The sequence below is a fragment of the Balaenoptera ricei genome, chromosome 3, assembly GCF_028023285.1.
Source record: "Balaenoptera ricei isolate mBalRic1 chromosome 3, mBalRic1.hap2, whole genome shotgun sequence".
NCBI lineage: Eukaryota > Metazoa > Chordata > Mammalia > Artiodactyla > Balaenopteridae > Balaenoptera > Balaenoptera ricei.
This window is the reverse complement of record NC_082641.1, coordinates 32,239,719-32,262,819: the sequence shown is the minus strand read 5'-3', so window position 1 is coordinate 32,262,819 and position 23,101 is coordinate 32,239,719. Positions and strand designations below refer to the sequence as shown.

Below are 23,101 nucleotides of genomic sequence, written 5' to 3'. Positions count from 1 at the left end.
CCATTTATGTAAAAATAAATTAATAATGGTATATATTAAGAAATTATACTGAAAAAGAAGTTCATAATGTATCTTTCAGCTTTATAATTAGTTCTGTAATCTGTAATCAGATGATTTAAATCAATATAGTTAAATTACAGACTAAGTAATTTCTATTTGCAACAGGAATCATTATACCTTTGGAATTCTGCAGAGCGTTAATGAGTTTTAGAGAAATGATTATATTTCTTTTTTTTTTTTTAATTTTTTTAATGCTATTCTTGTCTGCTTACATTCTTTTTTTTATTTATGTATGTATGTATGGCTTTGTTGGGTCTTCGTTTCTGTGCGAGGGCTTTCTCCAGTTGTGGCAAGCGGGGGCCACTCTTCATCGCGGTGCGGGGGCCACTCTTCATTGCAGTGCGGGGGCCACTCTTCATCGCGGTGCGCGGGCCTCCCACCACCGCGGCCCCTCTCGTTGCCGAGCACAGGCTCCATATGCGCAGGCTCAGTAATTGTGGCTCACGGGCCCAGTCGCTCCGCGGCATGTGGGATCCTCCCAGACCAGGGCCCGAACCCGCGTCCCATGCATTGGCAGGCAGACTCTCAAACACTGCGCCACCAGGGAAGCCCCGATTATATTTCTTATTCACTCTATTCCCAGCAGTTAGCACAATACCTGTCATGTGGTCCTTGTTAAATAAACAATTGCTGAATAAATAAATGAATATGTAATCATGAGTAAGTGATTGGCAAAAGCACGTTCATTTGTCATTGCTCACAGAAGTGAATGATACTCACTGCTGTGTCTCAACTCAGAGCACTGATTCATTTTCTTCTGATCAGTTGGGTGCCCATTCTGACTGGATCGATCCTTTGCCTTACAGTTCGTTAAACAGAAACGTGCCTGCCTCTAGAGAACATGTGATAAAGGACAAGGACGACTGATCTAAGAATCAGAAGATGTAGGGTCAGGTTCTGCCACTCCTGTGACTCTTTCTGTGCAAAGAGATGTGTAAAGGAGATCATTAAACCTACTACAAACGAGGCTCTGTGCTAGGCACTCCATAGGCATTATAGGCTTTAACTCATGAAACTCCAAAAGGTGAAGGATTTATTCACATTTCACACATGAAACAAAAATTGACCTTCAGAAAAATTAAGGATCTTGACCTAAAGTCACAAGTCTAAGAAGAGGCAGGATTGTAAAATAGCTCTATCTGACTCCAAAATCTATCACCAGTAGCAATGCTAATGATATAGACAAGAGCTTTGCCAACTCAGAACGCCATACACATAAGAACTATCATCATAATCTGTCAGTCTCCTATATTTCTATCGTTGCCTTCATAGATACTTCTTGTCTGATGGCAACGAAAACCACTTAATATATCGGTGGAATCCTTAATTTGCCTGATCTCCGTGGTAGGCTCTGGCCAGGCCTGCTGTGTTCAACCCCTTCTTTGTCTATTTAGATCAGACCTGACTGTCTGAGCATGTTCATATGTTGGTCATCATTTCATAGGTGCCAAGTTACTGTTCAGGAGTGATGCCTGCTCACGATTTTATAAATTTGGGTCAAGCATAGCAAGATGGTGCTGGTGGCACAGTACCCTGCACTCAGATATTCAGTCCAGTGATCTGGCTTTCTAATGGCAATTTTATATCCATAAAAGCTAAGTATGCTGGAGTTTCAGGGTCTTTGGCTGAGGATTAAAGAGGCTTTGTCAGCTCCTACTCAGGGCTTCTCATGACCTGGCAGGACCTCCTCTTGACTTGGCCACCAAGTCAAAAGTGTCTTTCTTGTGGAACTGGAGATTTGGGAAGTTGTGCTTACCTTACACCCCGCCCCTGGGCTGATACCTCATGGTACACTTGGCTGAGAACCCATCATTTGTGCTTATTGGAGAGAACTATAAGATGTATAAGATCTGACTGTCAGAGTACTCATTTGGGTCAAGTTTCCAACCCATCCTCTGCAGGCAACTTCAGCCCTGGAGAGGCAGAAAGAAATGACTAAGAAGAAAGCCCAGCCGGGCTTGCTTGAAGCCCAGCTCTGTCACTCAAATTTCTGCCTCAGTTTCTTCATCTGCAAGATGGTCATGAGATAAGACATACATCTAAGGGATGTTAAGAGGAATAAAAGTATATTATTTCTAAGCACTTTAAATAATACTTGGCATGTAGTAAAGCTATATGAGTCTTTAAGGTTTTTTAATTCTGAAATAGTTTACTAATCACTGTATTATTTATTTATTTTTTTTACATACATGTGTCATTAGAGAAGACGCAGGTTCACGGACGAAGGGTACTCAACTCACTGAAAAGCATTTCACTGATCTGAACTCCACCAAGGCCAAGTTAGTTGACAATTTCATCAGGGTTTGGCAGAAGCTTGTGTACAGCCTACTGCGAAGAAATTACCTGTGCAAAATATGAGTTTGAACAAGTGGGCAGGAAACTTGTCTTAACAAACCCAAATGAAACAACTTTTTAAAGTACTGTGAGCAAAAGAAAGTCCTGCTTACTTCCTGTATTAACCAACATCCTAGATTCCCTCTCAAGTGTCCTTGATACTGATGGCCCCAGTGCCCCTGGAAGGCTTGCGCTGGCAGGGCTCCACTCTCTGTATGGCCCTTGGGCATCCACTCTCCCCACAGCTGAGTGGTATGCTTACCAAGGGTCAGTTGCATTGTTCCTGGTTGTTATTTTAATTACATGACCTTCCATTCTGTAAATGGATGAAATACAAATAATAACAAGAAAAAATTGTTTCTGTAAAAACTAGGTTGACTGCTTTGGGATAACTCAATAAAGGTATTTTCTAAGCAACAACTGCAGCTACTCTAAAAGACTGAAAAATCTGGAAGCTTGCTATACTCAGATAATGCCCTATTGTTGCAGTTTATGCTTGAAGGATGACTAAGAACTCCAATCAGTGGGCCCACGTTAAAAAAAAAGAAGAAGAAGCATTATCCTTACATCCAAGCATTGTCAAATAAATCTCCCACTACCATTTCTCAACTGAAAATAAAATGTATCTATATTTAAATTGTCCCCTTAACTGACTCTTCCAATTAACTGACCAATCCAAATTGGAGCAGATAGGAGAGTTTCTACTGTAATTATATGAGAATAGTTACTCTTGATAACAACTTTGAGGCATGTGGGAATCTTAGTTCCCTGACCAGGGATCGAACCGGTACCCCTTGCGGTGGAAGCGAGGAGTCTTAACCACTGGACTGCCAGGGTACTCCCTTATTTTTCCTTTAAGACAGAGTTATTGTCATTACTTTAAAATATGAGCAGAATGGGGGTTCTAGGATATGGGTCAAGTCTACAATGCTTTCTATGTGTGTGTATTTTGGACATAGTCACATATGGCCCATTACCTACATCAAATGGAGAGCTTGAGGGATGACCTCACATCTGTCTAAGGCTAACTCCCCTGGACTTGCTGTAACACCCCCATCTTTGTTGTGTTTGGGAATTGAATCAAGCTATTTGCCAGGACACAAGAAACTTTCATCAGGAAAAAAAAGGTTATCAATAATGTTAATAATGAATACAGACACCATAGAGGCAGCAAACAAAAGAAAGCAGCAGGCCTGGTGATGTGCACTATCTGAAGGCTTAGGCTGACTAGGGTTCTGGCAAAATGTGGCCCTCTGCCTGTTTTGTAAATAAAGTTGTATTGAAACAGCCTTATTTACATAATTTACATAAACATATGTACATTTATTTACATATTGCCCTTGGCTATTTTTGCTTTACAATGGCAGAGCTGAGTAGTTGCAATACAGACCCAATAAATAAAAATGAAATAAATAACATATTCATTATCTGGCCCTTTTCAGAAAATGTTTGCTAACCTCAGCTCTGAAGGATCAATTCTGTACAAGTCAGTCTTGACAAAGTATGACTGTAATTGTGTTTTTAAAAAATGTCCTGGAACTTTGCCATAGTGGATTAATTCCTCAAGGTTATCCCCAACAATGAGAAGCAAGCCAAGTGATTAACTAAGCCACTGACACTGTCTTATGACACAAATTTCCCCTCAATTTCCCCTTCAAGGGTGCCTCCTAGAAGGATTCACTTAAAATCATGCTGTGGAAATAATTTCAGATGGGAATTTTGATCCTATACAAATGTACTCTTTTCTCTGCCCTAATACCACTGTCTACCTGTGGGTCTCTGTGGCTTAGAAGATGGTGCTTCTCACAGACACTGTATTTTGGAGCAAACAAGGAGCTGAGCTGAGAAGGTAGCTTGGGCTGCCTTTTCACAGATCATTTGTTTCTCCAGGCATGGCACTGTCACAGGAGCCTGGGCTAAGGGTTCATTACCTCTAAACATACAAGCAAGACCAAGTTCAAAAAGAAAGAGATAGTCAATGAAAATAGAACATGAGTCTCTACCTACCCCATGGTCATAGGGGTGGTGGGTCTAGTAGACAGAGCACTAGGTCAGGGGTCAGAAGGCTTGGGTCCTGGTGTTGATTCTGCTACTAACAAGATGCATGACCCCAGGCAAGTGACTTACCTTCACTAAGACATATAGGTTTAGACAGCTACCCCTAAGGTCCCTTCTTGTGTTAAAATTCTTGGATTCTATGATGCCAGCCTTAGGAGGCTGTGCCGTTACCAGTGCCTGGCACACAGCAAGCACTGAATAAATGTTAGCTGTCACTATTGCTTTGTGAAGGCACAAGGCATGCCTTTAAATGTAAATGTGGGTTCTTCCCCACTGTAACAATCAACAATCTAAACTCAAGTTCTAAATAACACAGCATAACCATAAGCAATGAAGACTCCAATTTCTACTGGCCTTCTCAATTAGCACAAATGAATAAAGCTTTTTTTGGGTGGGTAGAGGGTGGTTGGTGGTGATGGTAGTTCTTGAATCTAAAACCCAAACAGTCACCCTTCCTGAATATCTCCAATTGGAGAACTGGTTTAATCAAAAGTCTATTTTGTACTGCAATATAAATTTTTTCCCCTGATAATCTTGATATAGGTTGAGACTAAGAACTCGAATTCCTTGGAGTATCCAAACATCTTTCCCCTTCTTCTCATAATATATAAACTCCTTGTGGGGGCAGGGGAGGGGGCAAGGTTGCCCATCAAAGTGGTAAATGACATTCAGTCTTGAGTTTCCAAATATAATTAGTCAATTACGGGTGTAGAAGAACTGTTAGTACCCACCATAATCCCTCAGCCTTCACCACTTCAAAGCTGGCCAGCCCACTTCTAGCTACCAATCTTTGCACCTTTTGGCCTAAGAATTTTCTCAGAAGACATAGAAAACTGCTCTACCCATAAGCCTGGCAGGCCAGAAGTGTTGGGAAATTAACACCCATCCCTGAAGCAGCCCTCCCCTGGTGACAGATGGAATTGATGTAAATACCCCAGGTCTCTCACCCCTCAGGTAGGAAAACTCGGCGCCATGTGTTCTCTACCATTTCCTAGAGTTTCTCCCATAAGTATAAGCTCTAATCATCACAGTGTTAACTCGCTTGATGAGAAAACCTTCATTGACTGCCTTTTCAGTGGACTCCCTGTCTCACTTCCCCACTCTCCTTTTTTTTTTTTTTTTTGTTCTGTTTTGTTTTACCTTTCATATAACTTATTTTAATTCAAATCTTTATCCTATGGTCTGTTCCTGGGAAATCCAAATGAAGACAATAGGTGTTACCTAATTAATTCTTTAAAGTTTGAATAATAAGCATTGATCTGTAGAATATCAGGTGCAAGATATTTATAGCCAAGAAATCAGAACAGAGTTGAAAAAAATATCATCATCATAAAAACTAGCAACAAACCTAACAGAAGTGGGAGAAAGTCCAAGCTCGCCGTGGTCTTCCCCTTGAGGTCAAATTCCCTGGAGTTGTAAGAGGTTAATTTGGGTTCAGGGGGCTTTCTCAAGAGATGAAGAATTATCGTCCATTCATTTCATATGTGTTCCAGAAACCTCTGAGTTCCTAGAATTTCTATTAAGAACCCTGGACATCACTGCAATCATTTCTCAACCCACACAGCAATGAATAGGTCAATCTCAATGTGCTCTTAGCCAAGAAGCCAGCAGATTTGGGCCCAGAGGACAAGCTCATTCTCAAAAGATCAAGGTTTCTATTGCTCTTGCAGTTACTTCATGAATTTACAGCAGGCATCCTTAAGCTAAATCAGACCTGATCCTCAGAGAGTTCTGAACGCAAGCTAAACACAAATCAAAACCTCATGGTTACACCTAAGGAGGAAAATAGTAGAAACAGAGCATATATCACAAAGCAGTAGTACCAAAGGTAGCAATTAGGGTCCCAGCAGGAAGAAAAAATTACTTAATCTAAAAAGATTGTAATTAAAAGATATCTTACAGAGGTGTGAACAGCTCTGAGAAACAACTAGGGCTGTTGATGCACCCAGAGACCAGCAGCAGTGAAATGCTGCCAGTACCCAGGGCAGAAAGTACAAGAGGAGAAAATACTGTTCCTGGCGCCAGCCAGAGTTGGAAGCCAAGGACAGCCAGGAGATGCAGTTTTAGAGAAATGCAACTGCTGCCAGCAAAGCAGTACCAAAGCAGGGTGGAATCAGGGAAGACGTACACCAGAGTCTCTCCCCCTACTCTCCTCTGATTTCCTTCTGATGCCTCTCGTTAGCTGAACCCAAAAAAGCCAAAGGGCAAAGCAGCCTGAGTGATGCAGTAAGGCCAGCCCCAGGCAGCAAGGAGCAGGGCAGAGAAGAGCAGAGAGGAAATGTGGAGGGAAGAGCAGGAAGAAAGTAGAAAACCCATCATTATTTGAGTGCAGAGCAGAGCATGTTGGAACCTCACTCTGTGTGGGAAAAACTTTGTAGTCATTTCATTTGTTTCCTTAATACTTAGTTCATCTTTTCCATCACTTTATTATGAAAATAATCAAACACTACAGAAAAGTGAAAGAGTTTTAGAATGAACATGTGTATAATCACCACATGGATGCTACCATAAACATTTTACTATACTTCTTTTATCACACATTATCAACAATCTATCCCTGTCTCCATCAGTGAATCTGATTTTTGATGTATTTCAAAGTAAATTTCAGACATTACTTGCCCTTAAATACTTCAGCATCATACCATGTACTTTGTTCATTTTTAATTCTACTACAATGCAGCTTATTTTATATATATATATATATATATATATATATATATATATATATATATGTGTGTGTGTGTGTATGTATGTGTATGTATATATCAAGAAATTAATCGGTGAATGGGTCAATCAATTGGTTGCTTTCAATTGGGCCACCCAGGAGCATTCATTTTATCAGGTATGACAGTCCTTACAAAACAAAGACCAGAAAAACCTTTGCAAACACTCTAGCTTTTGGCTGCTTTACTTTCCGGGGATTACAGAATTGATCTTCGTAAGTAAACCAGGGTCAGCACAATAAAACTGAAGAAGACTGTTGAGTACTGTTTTCCTCCCAACCTCACAGTCAGATCTCGTTATGAGAGATGGACTGGCTTTATCCCTTCCCCTGCAACCTGACGTTTTCTATCATACCGCCAATGCCATTCCCACACACGTCTCATGTTCCTTTGGTTCAAAGACAAGTGGAAGAAGGAGGGGAACTGAACACTGGACTGTTTTAACTCGTCCTCCCCCACTATCTTTTGATGTATGAGTAAACAGCATTATTGTCTTTGCTTCTTAACCTCCTAGAACATGATAAAAAGCAGGTCTAAGGCAGCCCCACATGTTACTTCAAACTCTACCTCTTCTCCGGGTATTGAAAATGACATATTTCACAGTATGGACTTGATCAGACGCTCCTTAAAAACCCACAATTCCAATAGCCTCTGGCAGCATGGAGGTAGGATTTAAATTATATACTGCTACAGACTGACTCCTGGGCCATCTCCTTCTCTAAATCACACTGCAGTGTGGGTTTTCAAATGTCTGCTCAGGTTGAGAAAAAATGTTGGCACAGAGAAATGACACCTTTTCTGTATCATGAGGGAGGAAGGAAGTGAATTTGGGAGCTGGGAACACGATCAAATTAACCACACCATGTTAAAAAGTATTTGCCCCAAACGAGGCCATCGTTTTCCACTGCATAGCTGTCTGGGAAAGACCAACTGCATGCAAGACACTCCAGCAGGCGATGGAGGGGACACACAGGTGAAGACATCATAGTGCTTTCCTTCACAGAGTTACAAATCTAAGACAAGGCATGGGTCAGTACATCAAAAACATAATACAAGACAGAATGGAAGAAAAGCGTAAGGGCTTCTGGCTGGGAGGGTATGTGTAGACCTCACAGAACGGCACTGAGCCATGCTTGGAAGGGTCACTGCGTTTCCTTGGGCAGAGATGAGGGAAGGATGTTCCAAGGGGATGGATCAACTGGACAGGTCCACCACTGGGAAGCAAAGAGGAGGACTGTGGAAGAGCAAATAATCGAGCTTGGTTGGAATACAGATTATGTATTCAGTGAGAAGACAGGAAAAGGAAGTGGAGGCCATACTGTAATAGACCTTGGATGCTCAGCTTTAGAATTTAGAAGGCAGTAGAGAGCCAGAAAGGAATATTAAACCCAAGAGTGACAGGATTAGAACTGCACTTTAGAAAGAGTATTCTGGCAGAGAGTATGGTTGACTCAAAACGGGGAGAGAGCAGATATCATAGAAATAGCATCTTTTATACTTGTTATCTTAATACCACAGTAAAGAAGGTAGCTAAGGAAATTTTTCTTTATATTCCAACTGCAAATAACCTCTTTTGGGGTACAGAGCCATATAGCTGATACATGAAAATCTATCACTACTATAGTAGCTATATATAATCTTGATACAGGATCTTTCTTCTTGGTTTTATACAAAGTCCAAAAAGAACGTGAGCTATTTTTATTAAACTCTATGCTGGTTCCAGATCTTTTATCAATAAAATGAACTTTATGGGGCTTCCCTGGTGGCGCAGTGGTTGAAAGTCTGCCTGCCAATGCAGGGGACACGGGTTCGAGCCCTGGTCTGGGAGGATCCCACATACCGCGGAGCAGCTGGGCCCGTGAGCCACAATTACTGAGCCTGCGCGTCTGGAGCCTGTGCTCCGCAACAAGAGAGGCCGCGACAATAAGAGGCCCGCGCACCGCGATGAGGAGTGGCCCCCGCTCGCCGCAACCGGAGAAAGCCCTCGCACAGAAACGAAGACCCAACACAGCCAAAAATAAATAAATAAATTTTTTTTTAAAAATTAAAAAAAAAATGAACTTTATGACTGATCTAGACACCAAAAGTCATCATTTGATGATATAAACTTGAAGAATCTAGAATATGAGATTAAGGAAATGAAATTCCTTTCAATTCCATTTTCATGGGAGCCTAAGCTCAATTATACATTTGTGTCAATGTTGTCAATATTTGGGGTTATATCAAATAGGGGAAAATTACCATCTCTACCACTACATAAACTCTATAAATCAAAAAGAACCTAGTTAATATGGACTAACTTTGGAGTGCCCATTATGTACCAAATGTTTAAGTACTTTCCTAGCTGCATTTCCAGTCATCATATTATTTCACTGATTTATCAGATGAAACCCTTGTGGTAGGTATTATGAGCCTTAAATTTCAGGTAGAAATCTAAGGTATAAAGAGATTAAATATTCTGTCTGGGATCAGGCAGCCATAAATTTTACAACTAGGATTCAAACCCATGTCTGTTTGATTGGATTCTTGTCACAATTCCTCCAAGCTGCAGGGATGTGTGTTATGCGTGTAGGTTGTGACCAAAGCCCATCACTTACTCTAAAATAGCTATCAAAGGAAGGCTTCTTTTTCCAACCTAATGATTTACTTGTTTAACTACAGCCATTAGGAACTCCTAGAACATCAAAAAGATGCTGAAGAAACTACCAGAAAGCCTTGAGACTTGAATGATAAACCTTGAAATACTCACATTGAAGGTGTAGCAAATATCATTTCCACTAAAGAAGATGGCTAAATAGTGGAGGAATGGGAAGCTGGGAGGAACAACAAAGCCAGGCTGAGTGTCCTGGGTGTCCCTGAGACCCCAAAAGGATCTCCTATAGGAGACACTGGGAGGATTCTGGAGCTTTCCTCCAGCCACTACAGCTGCTTCTCATTTGCAAACAGCCCCTCAGTCATCACGTATTCTGCAAAACACACACCAACCAGTCAGGAGTATGACGGAAAGCAGTACCAGTTCATTCTACAGAGTGTCCTGTGACACACATGGAGCCTCTGCAAGTAAAATGCGGGCAAGTCTTGTTGGCAAGGTCCCTCCTGGCTTCAGAGCTAGACTCAGGGCCATCACAGTGAACATGCTCTTATCCATCAGCTGCAAGAAAACCTCTGGATTGATGGGAAGCATCGGGGGTTACGGGTTGACAACCTGGGTTCATGTCCTGGCTGTGCCTGTTTCCTCTTTGCTAAGTCATCAGCTCTTGACTTCCCAGTGGGGCAAGTGTTACAAGATCAAACGAGATCATTTCTCTAAAAGTGCTTTGAAAAGTGCAGTGGTTCAACAAAGCATACCAATTTATTTTGGGGGGATCATCTTCATCCCCATCAAAGCAGGCTGTGGTGTCTAAAAAATGATTTTTATATTTTAAGATGCATCTCTCACTGAAAAAATTATTCTACCATGAACAGTCATTTTTGTTATGGGATACAAATAGAAGGAGCTTCTAGAAAACTGTGGTAAAAACTGGAGTTCTAGTTGACGTTCCTTAGAAACTCATTCTAACCCACTGAGTAGTTATTTTACCTTTTAAAAGGGATTTATTTTACTTTTTGTAAAATGTAGGAAGTATGTAGCAACAAACAGCATGTAGTCACGTAAACATATACCTATTTTTGGACCCTACTGCAAACTGATATAAGTCAATTTGGCTGCCTGGTTTTTAGGATCTTTTATTAAATCATGGTAGCCTCCAACAAGTCAAGATAGGTGGTAACTATCTGCTTTTCAGCCACGTTGTACACTACAATGAAAGCAAATTCTAGGCCAAATTCTGCCACATATACGAACAATTCATGGGCAAAAAGGAAGTTGCAAAAATTCTCAAATAACTTACTCTTTTAACATCCCTGTTTGTTCTTTTAGGAACTCCAAAGCACTGCATGAGAGACAATCCACCACATCTGGTCATTGTCTTGCTGTGTACACAGCTGAACTACATTTCCCGACCTCCTTACAGTTAGGTTGAGGCCCTGTGACCACGTTCTGGCCCGACACATAAACATCTCCCACACAAGCCTTCTTTCTTTTTACCTTCCATGACACCTTGGAGGCCCATTTTAAAGATGGTGGGAACTTCCCTGGTGGCTCAGTGGTTAAGAATCAGCCTGCCAATGCAGGGGACATGGGTTTGATCCCTGGTCTGGGAAGATCTAAGCTCGTGCAACTAAGCCTGTGCACCACAACTACTGAGCCTGTGCTCTAGAGCCCACGAACCACAACTGCTGAGCCTGCGTGCCCTAGAGCCTGCGTGCTGCAACTACTGAAGCCCGCGTGCCTAGAGCCCCTGCTCCACGACAAGAGAAGCCACCACAATGAGAAGCCCGCGCACTGCAACAAAGAGTAGCCCCCTCTCGCTGCAACTAGAGAAAGCTTGCACGCAGCAACAAAGACCCAATGCAGCCAAAAATAAAAAAATAAAATAATTTTTAAAATTTAAATAAAGATGGTGGCATTACAAGATGAAGGTAATAAAGGTAGAGTGACTCAGGTTTTCAAGTCACCCTTTGGAGAAGGGCAGCCCAGGAGAGCTGCCCAAGAAGAAACGTTCACTTTGGACTTGGAGTAAATGAAAAATAAATCTTATGTCAAGCCACTGAGATTTAGAGTTGTTTGTTACAGCTGCAAGCACCTTGCTGAGGCAGATGCATCAGTGTTCTAATGGCGGGATCAGCAAATCATCCGGAGTGATCAGGCAAAGGAATCTACCGTTAAGTGAGGAAGATACAGGATTGAATGGAGCTCTGGCCCAATGCCAAAGCAGCTTGATTGTTGGGCTTGCTGAATTGTTACTCTTTGTGCATGCAAAAATAGAGGGGCATGTACAATCTTTCTAGCCAATCACATATTTCACCAATGAAAACATTATTTCTAGCATAATTTGTTTGTGCTAATTAACAAACCCTCTAGCCTGGATTTTTGATAGCATCACTTGAAATATCTTCCCAGCCACCTTTGAGAGTAGACATCATAGTAAAGTTCTTCAAGTGGTAACTAACCAGCCCTGGAGTGTAGACTCCTGGCCAGCACAGAGGTGAATTCAAAATATTTAACCACTGGTATGACACAGCCACCAAGACATTAAAAAAAGATGTAAACTCTTATGCCAGAGTGGTACCTTCTATCCTGGATTACTTCAAATGTTAATTAAGCACCCTTAAGGTAGAGATTAAAGTAATTTACACCATGACTGTTTATACTGAAGTATTTAAAAAATAAATTACAAGCAAACAAGAGTCTAATTCACAGCCCTCATCCAGTTTATTTACATCTCTGCTCACTCTAAGAATTACCAGCAAAGGATCATGGGACCTATTCCTAAGTGTAAGATTAGATCAATAAAATTAGCCATCTGTCCAAGGAAGGCTTTAAACTCAGGTTGTATTTAAGTATTATGTTTCCAACCGCCCAGATGTTACAGAAAAGTGCCTGCTGATACAACTCCTTTTGCACAATGTAAACCATTAACTGGCTAATATAAACTTGTTGCATCAAGAAAAATAAATAGCATTAACACTGCATTAAATCTGATTCGGGATTTTGGATGCCCTGTCAGCAAACACAAGTGTTAAGATTTAAATTGCTCAGGATTTGCAGAGTCAGACAAAGAAAGAATCTTTAAGTGTCTTTAGGGGGATGGGGAGGGAGAGACTGGAAAAGAGATCAAAGCTTCAGAAAGTGTGTCCTTGGTTGGTCTGGTTGGTTAAGGTAATAATAATTAGTGTGAGTATTATTAGATAGTAACATCCCATCTTTGTGTAACACTTCAGTTCTTTCAAAGCACTAGTCTGCTTTATTTCCTTTGATTCTTAAAATAAGCTGGTGGGGTTATCTGGGGTAAGTGGGGTTTTGTTACAGCTCTGGAAGTGCACGAATCATTAATAAGAAAAGGAAGAGCCATCAGAGCCCAGTCTCTATCTTTCTAGGTCACTGGTAGTGGCTCATAAATTACTCCAAACTGAGGATCAACAAGCAGACCCTGACCATTTCTTAGCTCTCTAGCTTCATGGAGATTTTCCCAGACTCCCAGTCACATGTCAGTCTGGAAAATTCTCTTTCAGGAACAGCTGCTCCTCACCGCCAACACCCTACAAAACCTCCACATGACAATTACCAGACAAAAATTGTCCATCACCCTTGGGGATACTGTTTCTCATAAGAGTCTACTCAAGCAAGACCGCAAACCTCACAGCCACATTTCCAAACCCCAAATCAAGGCATGTGGTTGACCAAAGAGTCTTTCTGATTTGTCAATTTATCTAAAAAATTGTACAACTCAGTAAAATTAAAATTATGTTATCAATCATACATTAACATGTACAGGAAAGGATAAAAGTACATGAACTCATAAGTGTCTACGTTAATTATTCTGATGCCTGGAAATACACACATTCTTCTCCCACCCACACCCCCTTCCAGATTAAACAATCCCAACTTCATAAACATTGCCTTCAAGCTTCAGGCTTCTAATCCTTTTTTAATGCCTTGGTGTATGTATTACCTAATTTAATCCTTAAATGGTAGGTTCTTTCCTTATCCTATTTTTACAGACAAGGAAACCCAGGTTTACAGAGCTAATATAACTAGCCCTATGTCACCAAGTAACTAATAATAATAATTTTTTAGAAAGTGTCAGAACTTGAACCCAAATTTGTCAAATAGCAGAGTCTGTGCTTTCACCCAAGCCTTCCGGCTCAGCCAGGAGAAACCTGCCTGAAAGAAGGAGCTGCGTGGGAGCGGGGGTGGAATGCGCCTGGGGGAAATGAGGGGGAGGAGCTGGTCATATACAGCCTGGTTTCTTGTTAATGCTACCGAAGGGTGTCCCCCCGTGTGCAGCCATCTCTCAATGACGGGGTTACTGGGAAAGGGGGTGAGTAGAAGGAGGACCTGCCCAGAAGAGATGTCCTTCAGGGGCCTTCAGAGGACCTCAAGTCCCGAATCCAACCTTCGGAAACCCGGCAGAGAGTCTAAACACTGGGGTTGTTTTGGCTGAAATACAGATGCTTGCTGTCGAAGTGGAGACTGTCGGGGTACCGGAGACTACCTGGGGTGGAGGCAGGGAGGCTATGGGAGGATCCCAAGTTCTCCTCCGTCACGTCCCTAAGTGTGGACTGCGAACCACATGCACCAAGTGACCTGAGGTTCTTGTTTAAAAAAGCAGATGTCTGGGATGCACTCCAAAAATTCTTATCCACATCGAATTTCAGCAGTGACTCGCCTGGGTCAGAAGTCTAAGATCCGCTCTGTGCCAGCTCTGGAAACTGCGCCCTCTGCTGGCAGCAATTTGATTTGATTTTTTTCACCTGAGTCTCTCTCTGCCCCCAGGCCCAGACCCCCATCCCATGAGATCGGGGTTCTTCAAGGAAGCAAATGTCTTCCAGCTCATTTCAGGAGGCTGGAGCACACTTTGGGGTCCTTCTTCAAAACGACGGTTCACAACCAATGCAATCAAAGATGGGTTTGGGGGGTTTCTCCTACAAACTGCCATTTAGTCTCTGCAGTATCTCCTCACCCTTTCCCTTTTTTATCCCTGAAATAGCAGGTGCACTTCTAATACCTGCAACTTGCTGTGACCAAAACAAGTGGCAAGGGTCTTGACCAGCTCAAAAGATTCTCTGTTGCAATCAAGATATCACATCACTCATTTAGTCCGGCGGGAGAAATACAGTCCTGCTTGCCTAGTGGGTCAGGTAGGAGAAGACAGGAGCTCCCCAGGATAACACTGCAGGAGTTGAGACCCCACCTCCACCTCAGACGCCTGAGTCCCTGTTTTCCAGAAATCTAGCTCTGGTTCACTGGACCACTTTTGAGCTACAATAACCCATGAACAGATGGACAACTACTCCCAAAAGAATTCTAAGGTTATTAAAGCCCTGGGCTCAGGGAAGCAACAAAAAGCAAAAACAAAAACAAAACCGAAAAGAGAAACACCACTCAATTCCTTTCTGGTCAAGTCACTCTCCCATGAGAAAGAATTCTGAGAAAAAAGTACTGCCTCGTGTACACACATTTACTCCTGACCGTGACCTCTCTGTCCCTTTACCTCATAGAGAATCAAAGGAAAGAGAAAGAGAAAGAGAGGCAGGGGCTTCTTTATAAGGATGAGGTATGATGTGGAAACAAATAGGAGGGCAGGAGGGCTGATGGAAGGAAGGATCAGAGGGAAATATTTCTGCTATGGTGCCAGAACTGCATAGGACACTAGTAGTTAGGTGCTGGGGAGAAATATATGTAATCCCCCTTAGGGTGTTTGTCGCTCCAGTTTTCATCAAGAAGCAAGACAATCTGGATCAGCCTTGCGGAGGAGTAGGGTTGGTTGGAAAGGGAGGGCTGACATCCGGAAGAGCTGAACCCCCCCAGATTACATGCTTTGGGAAAGGGACTTGGGTGAGAGCTTTAAGTGAGGACATAACCAGTCTCTTGTGAATTTCAGGTTATCCCGGGTAGGGGAAGTAGAAGAGGATGACCCCTGACCTTTGCTTGACCCTTTAGCCATTCAGCCTCACACTAGGAGCAGCAGAAACCACCTAGAGGCGCATGTATTCCCCACCAGCAACCGACAAGGCACATTGCCCTTGCACTAACTCTGCGCTGCTCCTCCAGGCTTTTGTTTTCTTTTCTTTCTGAGTTTCCCTGGATCTTTGTTTTAGTCCACTTTTTCAGATAGAGAAACGCTGAGGGAAAAGTGGATAGGAAAAGATTACAGACCTCTGCATCTCCCCCCGAAAATGACTGCGGATCTCCAGTCCTCCAGGGGAAAACCTTGAATTCTGAACCCTGACCTGACCTTGTCCCACTGACCCTGGGACCTCAGGCAGCCGGAAAGGCAGAGGAAAGGCAGAGGAAAGGCAGAGGAAAGGCAGGGCCCTCGCGCAGCCCTCCAGCACCTCTCTCTGTGCCAGGGAGTTAAGCTAACACCGCAAGTTACCAATCTGCCTGTGGGAACACACGTGGCTTGACGCATGCTGGTCCCAGCAGATGTGCCTGGATTTCCTTTTCCCTCCCCCCTGCCCTACATCAGAGGCACAACAGTCCTCTCTGCATGTCCTGGTGAGACTCTGGGTAAGGGAAGAACTGGAGACCACTCAAGGGGGTCTGGGTACTAGTCCCAGCTCAGTTTCTGATGTTATCTTGGGCAAGTCCCTTGGTCACGCTCAGCCCAGCTGTACAATAGGGTGTTTCACTTCCTGCCAGGTCTGTGATTCGAATTTGGGAGCCCCCCCCCGCCCCGTGCCTTCATCCAGGGGGAAGACGCCCTCCCTGAGCGGTTGCACACCTCTCCTAACCGGGCTGCTAAGGACTCCTTTCTGCTCCTGAATATCAGAGCCTGCATTCCCATTCAGGCTCTTACTAGTTGGGTGACCCTGGGTGAGATATTTAATTTCTCTAAGCCACAATTTCCTCTTCAGTTAAACAGGGGTAATAATAGCACCCATCTCGCAGACCTGTTGGGTTGATTAAATAAATCAGTATGTGTCAAGTTCTTAGGACAGTATAGAAAGCAATTAATTAATGTTCCTTATTTAATTTGACTTAACTTGCGAACTGTTCTTTCTTGTGAGTCTCAGCAAATGCAGAGGTTTCTTTATTAACGCTCAGTGACAGAGGAGTAGCTATCTTGGGGTGGAGGGAAAGGTTGTCTATGTTGGACCCAAATGAGACTCATAATTGAAGCTGCTGCTTGGTTTTTTCTCACCAGAAGTAGATGGGGATGGGAAATTTTCAGGTGGATTTTGAATCCAAGACTTCTCCAACAAAGCCGAACTTGTCAAAGGGAGATTTAGGAGTGTGGGGAGAAAGACAGGGTCATCCAAATAAAACAGGACTGTTGCAGTACACCTTAGGGGGTAGCCATGCTACTTACAAAGCACTGCACACAAATCAATTTCTATTGAGGAAACAAGGTACAAAGAAACTCCTGTATGGATACTTGCAGGATCTGCTGGTGTCTGGGGAAGATTATAAATCAGCCGGCTGCTGTTCACATCAGAGCCAAGTGGGGCACATTCAGTCTTTAATCTGGACCAATTCTCCGGATCAAAAACTAATCTTTCCAAGGGTTGTAAATGAGCCCAGGAGGATATTTGCCCCCAAAGTGTATGAAGTAGCTGTCATTTTAATCTGAGCAGCCTTCCAACCTGAAAGCCAGTGTCTGGATAAAATTATAAAGTAATGAAAAACTCTCCTAGGCTGAACTTAGTCCAAACACTCCTTTTACCTCAAATTTGATATATTTAATGTGCTAAAATATTTAAAATGTAGAGTTTCCACTATCAAAACCCTATCTATGCTTCAAATAAAACCAAAGAGACAAACATGGCATATTCATGGCATGAATAACAGAATGAAACCCCGGATGAACCAGGTAGGAAATATTTGTAGGAGAGGAACTACAGAAAATAAGAAAGGAAATATGGTGAACCATATGAGCAGTTTTTACACAGCAGGCTTTTGTGAAATACTTTTTAAAAAAATTCTGCTTAAACAAATTGAAATCTATCCTTAAAAGAACACTACAAACACTGCTCATGCTTAAGAACTACAGGTATAACTATGCACTGTTCAAAAATTGTGACTAGATGGTTTTATGTAAATAAACCCACAGAATGCAGATGATCACGTGTGGGTATCTTAAGGAGGAAAGTTAGAAAGAAGCCCTTCATTGAAATCCTTGAAGACGTGTGTCTGTGTGCATGTAGGAAAGAAACAATTTAATATAATATCACCTGGGACTGCTGCTATTTTCTCCAAAGTGAATGATCAGTGGGATTAGAATAGCTCATAATTTAAGTGTGCTTCAGATTATAATAACAACTGTAAATTTCAAGGCAGGTAGCAAGGCGCAGGTGATAATAGATACAGCTTGAAGAGTGAAGGCATCTTCCAGAGCAGAAAGGCAACAAGTCATATTTCCAAGTGGAGAGATCCTGGAGCAGCGAAAATATTTAAGCAGCCATATGGGAACCTGCCAAGATTATTTTCTTTGCCCTCTGATAAATTTCCCCTGTTTGTCTCTTTCTTATGGCAACATTATTTGTGAAGACAAACTGTGCTTTCTGCAAAGTTTTGCAGACTGCATTCAAATAAAGTTATACTGTTTTCCATTGTTCATACGATGTAATTACTACCATAAGACAACCCCGCTTGCAAAGTAAACGAAGAAAAACAGATTTTTCAGAATTCTAAGTATAGTCTCAGCAAAGAGGAATAAAAATCATTATCCGAGAAGCAATGTTTAGAACTTTCTTGCTTAGAATGTTCTACTTTGAATAACCTCACCACACAGGCCAAACCAAAGTAGGCAAAAACACAGTAAGACTTTCTACCTGTGTCACTAGAGAAAATGCAAGCTAGTGTGTTTTGAGTTCTCAGCAGTTCACTGTAATAGCCCACAACGCTGTACATCTTTGTTTAAATCGCAGAGCAAAGACAGGAGCTCAAAACACGGTAAAAATTAACCCGTTGGGTGCTCCTTTCTGAGAAAACGGCCCCAGAGTGGAAGAGAATCCTAACAGCAGAGGACACATCCCTACATAGAGCGTGGGAAGGACTGGAGATGGGCAGAGGGTACACAAGGCAAATCTTCAGACACTTAACAGGAAATCGCTGGGCTCTGAACAATATGAATTCAATAAGCTGTTTAGAGACACAGGAGAAGCTGTTTGACTTTTCTTGCACAGTTGCAATCCTTGTAATTGAGACAGCATGATCGCTGCCCCAACTCTCAGCTCTCTGTGGTCAAATACAGAGCCCTCCACCTCTACTGTGTCTGGAAAATAGATCATTGTTTTAACAAACAAATATCCCTGGAACCGCCTGGGCTGGGAGGGGGAGGGCGAGGCTGGCGTCCTTTCTCGGTTCTGGGCAGAGAAGAACCCAGTTCAGGGCCGCTGGTCAGGGGTGAGAGAGGCGGTGCGTTGCCCGCTTTGGGTCCTCGCTAGAGACAGGGACCTGGGCGCTCCGGACGTGATGCTCCCGGGAGCACCGAGAGCATTACCTGGTTTTCTGAGAGCTGCTCTGAGCTGCACAGCGCCGGGTGCGAGGCTGGAAGCCAGGAGCAAGAGCCGGAGCAAGACGCCTCGGGTTAAATCCATTTCACCGTGGGCGCCTGCGAAGTTTCACCAAGTCCTGGGCGCACAGGGAAAGGGCGTCTCCTGAGATACGTCGTGGGACGCGGCCCTCGCGGATCCCCTGACCGAGGTGAGGAGGCGAAGGGCTGAGGGAGCTGGACCAGGAACCACGGAGGAGTCCAAGGAGGCAGGACAGCAGCCGGTAGGTCCGCGTGCGGGAGTGAAGCAGGCTTCGAGCAGCAGGGCTTTTCGGGCGGGGTGGGGGCGGGGAGGGCGGGGATGGGGGCGGCGAGGGAAGCCGACGGGGAGGGACTGGCTGGCCGCGGGAGAGAGGGAGGGAGGCTCGACCGACCCGGGAATGGAATTACAATCGAGTGGAAGTGAGAGGGGTAGGCCCTGAGACAATTGACTCTTCGCCCACCTCTAGGGCAGAGATCCCGCGCATCACCCCTCTAGCGACCCCCAGCGCAGCCCTTCCCGGCTGGTGACCTAGATTGGGGCGCTAGGAGGGGCCGACTTCAACCGCTAGAGACGCAGGGCAGGATTTAGGTGACTGCGAGTCCAGGACCCTCTGCCTTGGTCCTGATCCTGAAATCTTGCGGCGCCTCCCGCTCCCCTGGTATACTCTCCTCCGGCCGCGCCCCTCTGGGTCGCTTCCACCTTCCTCGGGTACTTTACCCAACACCTCCAAAGGTTGCTCTAGCCGGTCCACCGCACTAGGAGTAAGGGGGACAGCAGAGGGAGGAGGAGAGGGTCTGTGATTTGCAGTGGGGGGCGGGGGGGGGGGAGGGTGCGTAGGAGGAAGAGGGGGCGGGGCCGGCCAAGACAGAGGCGCTAAGAAGATAAATGGGATTTAAGACGCGCAGATGGGCAGCTGAAGCCTGCCACTCTGCTGGAAACGCCGGGTGGAGATTAGGGCCCGGCACGGGGAAGCGTGGTGCCCTCCCGGCAGAGGAAGGCAACTTGAGACCCTCCAGGGGAGGAGATGAAGCTCTGGGTTAAGCCTGGCTTTGCGGGGTGGGGGGGGGTGGGGAGGGGGGAAGGAAGCGAGCTCGAGCCCCCTGGCAGACCGAGAAGACCCGGCTGGGAGGGGGCCCGCGCCGGCCGGGCTGCGGCTGGAGGCCGACGGGGAGTCCTGGCCACTGATTCTGACGCCAGGGTTCCCAGATCGGCTAGCTGGCCCGAAAAAGACCCCTTCTCCTCCGGATCTGCTGCCCGAGAACTCAGTAAAATGCGCCTGTTGCCGGGTTTCCAGGTGGCGCTGCTAGAGGGGAGACCCGGGGACTCAAGTCCCGTTGCACACCTGAGTGCTGATCTTCAAGCCAGCGAGACGAGAAGGCAGATACAATAAATAAAGCAAGAGGGAATAAACCTTGAGGGAAACGCAACCCTCGCCAGTTCCTGGGGAAACATCAAAGGCCCTAGGAAGTACCCCGCAGAGGGAGCTGAGGTCGCTGGCCTGCGGGACTTCGTGCCGGCCCGGCCCCACCTGGCAGCGTGGCAGAGGCTCCTGGCGTCCTGGCCCTTCGCTGTTAACCTGGGTTTGGGGACCCGGAGGGAACAATGTTGACCAAGGTATCTCCCTCCACCCCGCACCCCCCAAAGATTTCTACTCCTCTTTTAGGAATGAAGTATCCCCCCTGGCTAGAGGGTTTGTACTGAGCCAGATCTAAGAATAGGTTCCCTTCTGTGTTGGCATTCTCAGGTGTGCAGCTCTCCATAAAGAAATTCAAAGTCATGAGTCTTTGAAAGTCTTAGATGTGACACCAGAGCTTGTCCTTTTACACGGAGCTGGAGGAGAAAAGTCTTACAGACTGTGCTCTTCACTTCCAAGTTGATAACAAACCCATGTCCAGGAGACCGGCCATGTGACTGTCCCCAAGGTTACTAGTCTCAAAGGTAGCAGAATCCTAGACCCTTAGGATCAGAGCCCCTAGAGGTCAACTAGGCCCCGCCTCCATTCTACACAGGAATCTGCCTTCCACATCCTTGGCTTGAACTCCACCTGTGACAAAGAGTATCTACGTTACCACCAGCCCAGAAGTTGTTGGATAGCTCTTTTTATGAGAAAGGGATTTCTTATATCAGACCTCAGGTGGCACCCAGAGCCAAGTAACTGTTACCATGAAGACACCTCCCATGTTGGTGCTGTGGTCTTTCCCACTTAAAAATGATTCTCCCTGATGTAGAAATTGGAAGTAATACTAACCATTAATATTATGGCTAGAATTTATATAACACCTCCCATGTACCCGACCCTCTTTGAAGGGCTGTATAATCCCACTAACAACCATACCAGGTAGTTATTGTTATTAGTATTAGCCCCATTTGACAGATGAGAAAACTGAAGCATGTAAAGTTAGGTAACCTGCCCCGAATCATGCAGCTCCTGAGAGACAGAGCTCTGTCCAGGTGGTCTGGTTCCAGAGTCCAGACTTTTAAGAAGACAGGTGGAGAGCAGACACAGCAGTGGACCAAGAATCATGAGATCTGGGTGTTTAATAGTAGGCTCTGCCTATAGTGCATCTTGGCAAAATGAAGGGGCCGGATGAAATCATCGCTAAGTTTCAGGGTTTGCTTTCTCTTTATTATCTAATAAAACAGCACCATCTAATCCAAGCCATTTTTGCTCTGAATGTGCCTTTTCAAAGACCTGTACAAATTGCCCATGGCGAACTTTGCCAGCTTGAGTTTCAGCCTTCTTGCTGATATCCTCAGCAAGCACCCGTACCACCTCCTCATCCCTGGCCCCAGGCCTCCCTTCCATCTTCTGCAGATGGCCATGGGCAATTTGGAAGCTGGCTTGGCTTCTTCAGAGGCCCCTTTGTTTCTTCTTTGCAAGGATTACCTTTGATTATATTGTTATATTTTACTTTTGAGGGCTTCCAAATGCTCTGGATTCTCAGGCTATTGAGATAAAACCTTACTTCTTGAGATCTACTTGTTACAAATCTAGGGCACATGTTAGACCCGACTTATTCCCTTCCTTTGCTAGTCAAACCACATCCCCCAAGGTTTTCTCTTCTTCTAGTTTGACAACCAGTTTACGGCACTTGTAAATCTGATTAAAGACAAATGGAACACTTGTCTTTCACTCTCTTCCTGCCTTCTGGGAGGAGAAGAACTAAGGAGGGCAAAGAGGTTTTGAATGTTTCAAAAAAACAAAAAACAAAAATGTGTTCAAATTCACTTGAGGTCTAAACTCAGTTAATAAGGTCACCAGCAGAAGAGTGACCTGCCTGCCTTGCTCAATATCATGGAAGAAGACTATGATCTTTGCTCCATGGAATGGTTTTGGAGGCTGTTGGAAGAAAGTAAAGGCAAACTCACCAATTCTAGAATGTTTAGGAAGTCCGTAAATGAGAATGAGGAAAAGTCAGCTGCAAAGAAGCAGCTTTGGATTTAATTAATTTTTTGAATAGGTTACATGTACATATAAAATTTGAAATGTGCATCAAGCAGAGCGTGTAGTGAAAAATAAGTTTCCTTTTATCCCATCCTGTCTCAGAAGCAATGACTATTATCAGTTTCTTGTGTATCCTTCTAGAGATATTCTATGAACATACAAGCAAATATATATACACATACGTAACACAAACAGAAGCATCTTGTACACAGTTTTTAACCTGAAGATGCTTCCAAATCAGCAGTAACAGATCTGCCTCCCTTTTACTAACTGCTGAATAATATTTTATAGTAGGATGTACAACAATCTATTTGTTCTTCCTTCTGTTGTTTCCAGTTTTATTATTATAGACAAGTGAATGATCTTGAATGTATAACAGTTTGCACGTGTTATAATA

At 44.0% G+C, this 23,101-nt stretch overlaps 1 protein-coding gene across 1 annotated transcript in view; it reads right to left on the bottom strand.

Annotated features, from left to right (window-relative positions):
• Positions 1–19,504, bottom strand: part of EGFLAM (EGF like, fibronectin type III and laminin G domains) — a 167,434-nt gene extending 147,930 nt beyond the window's left edge. Inside the window, exon 1 of the mRNA XM_059916264.1 lies at positions 19,226–19,504. Coding sequence (XP_059772247.1) covers positions 19,226–19,322 — 97 coding nt within the window. The 5' untranslated portion in view covers positions 19,323–19,504. The remainder of the gene's footprint in view (positions 1–19,225) is intronic.
• Between the last annotated feature and the right edge of the window lie 3,597 nt (positions 19,505–23,101).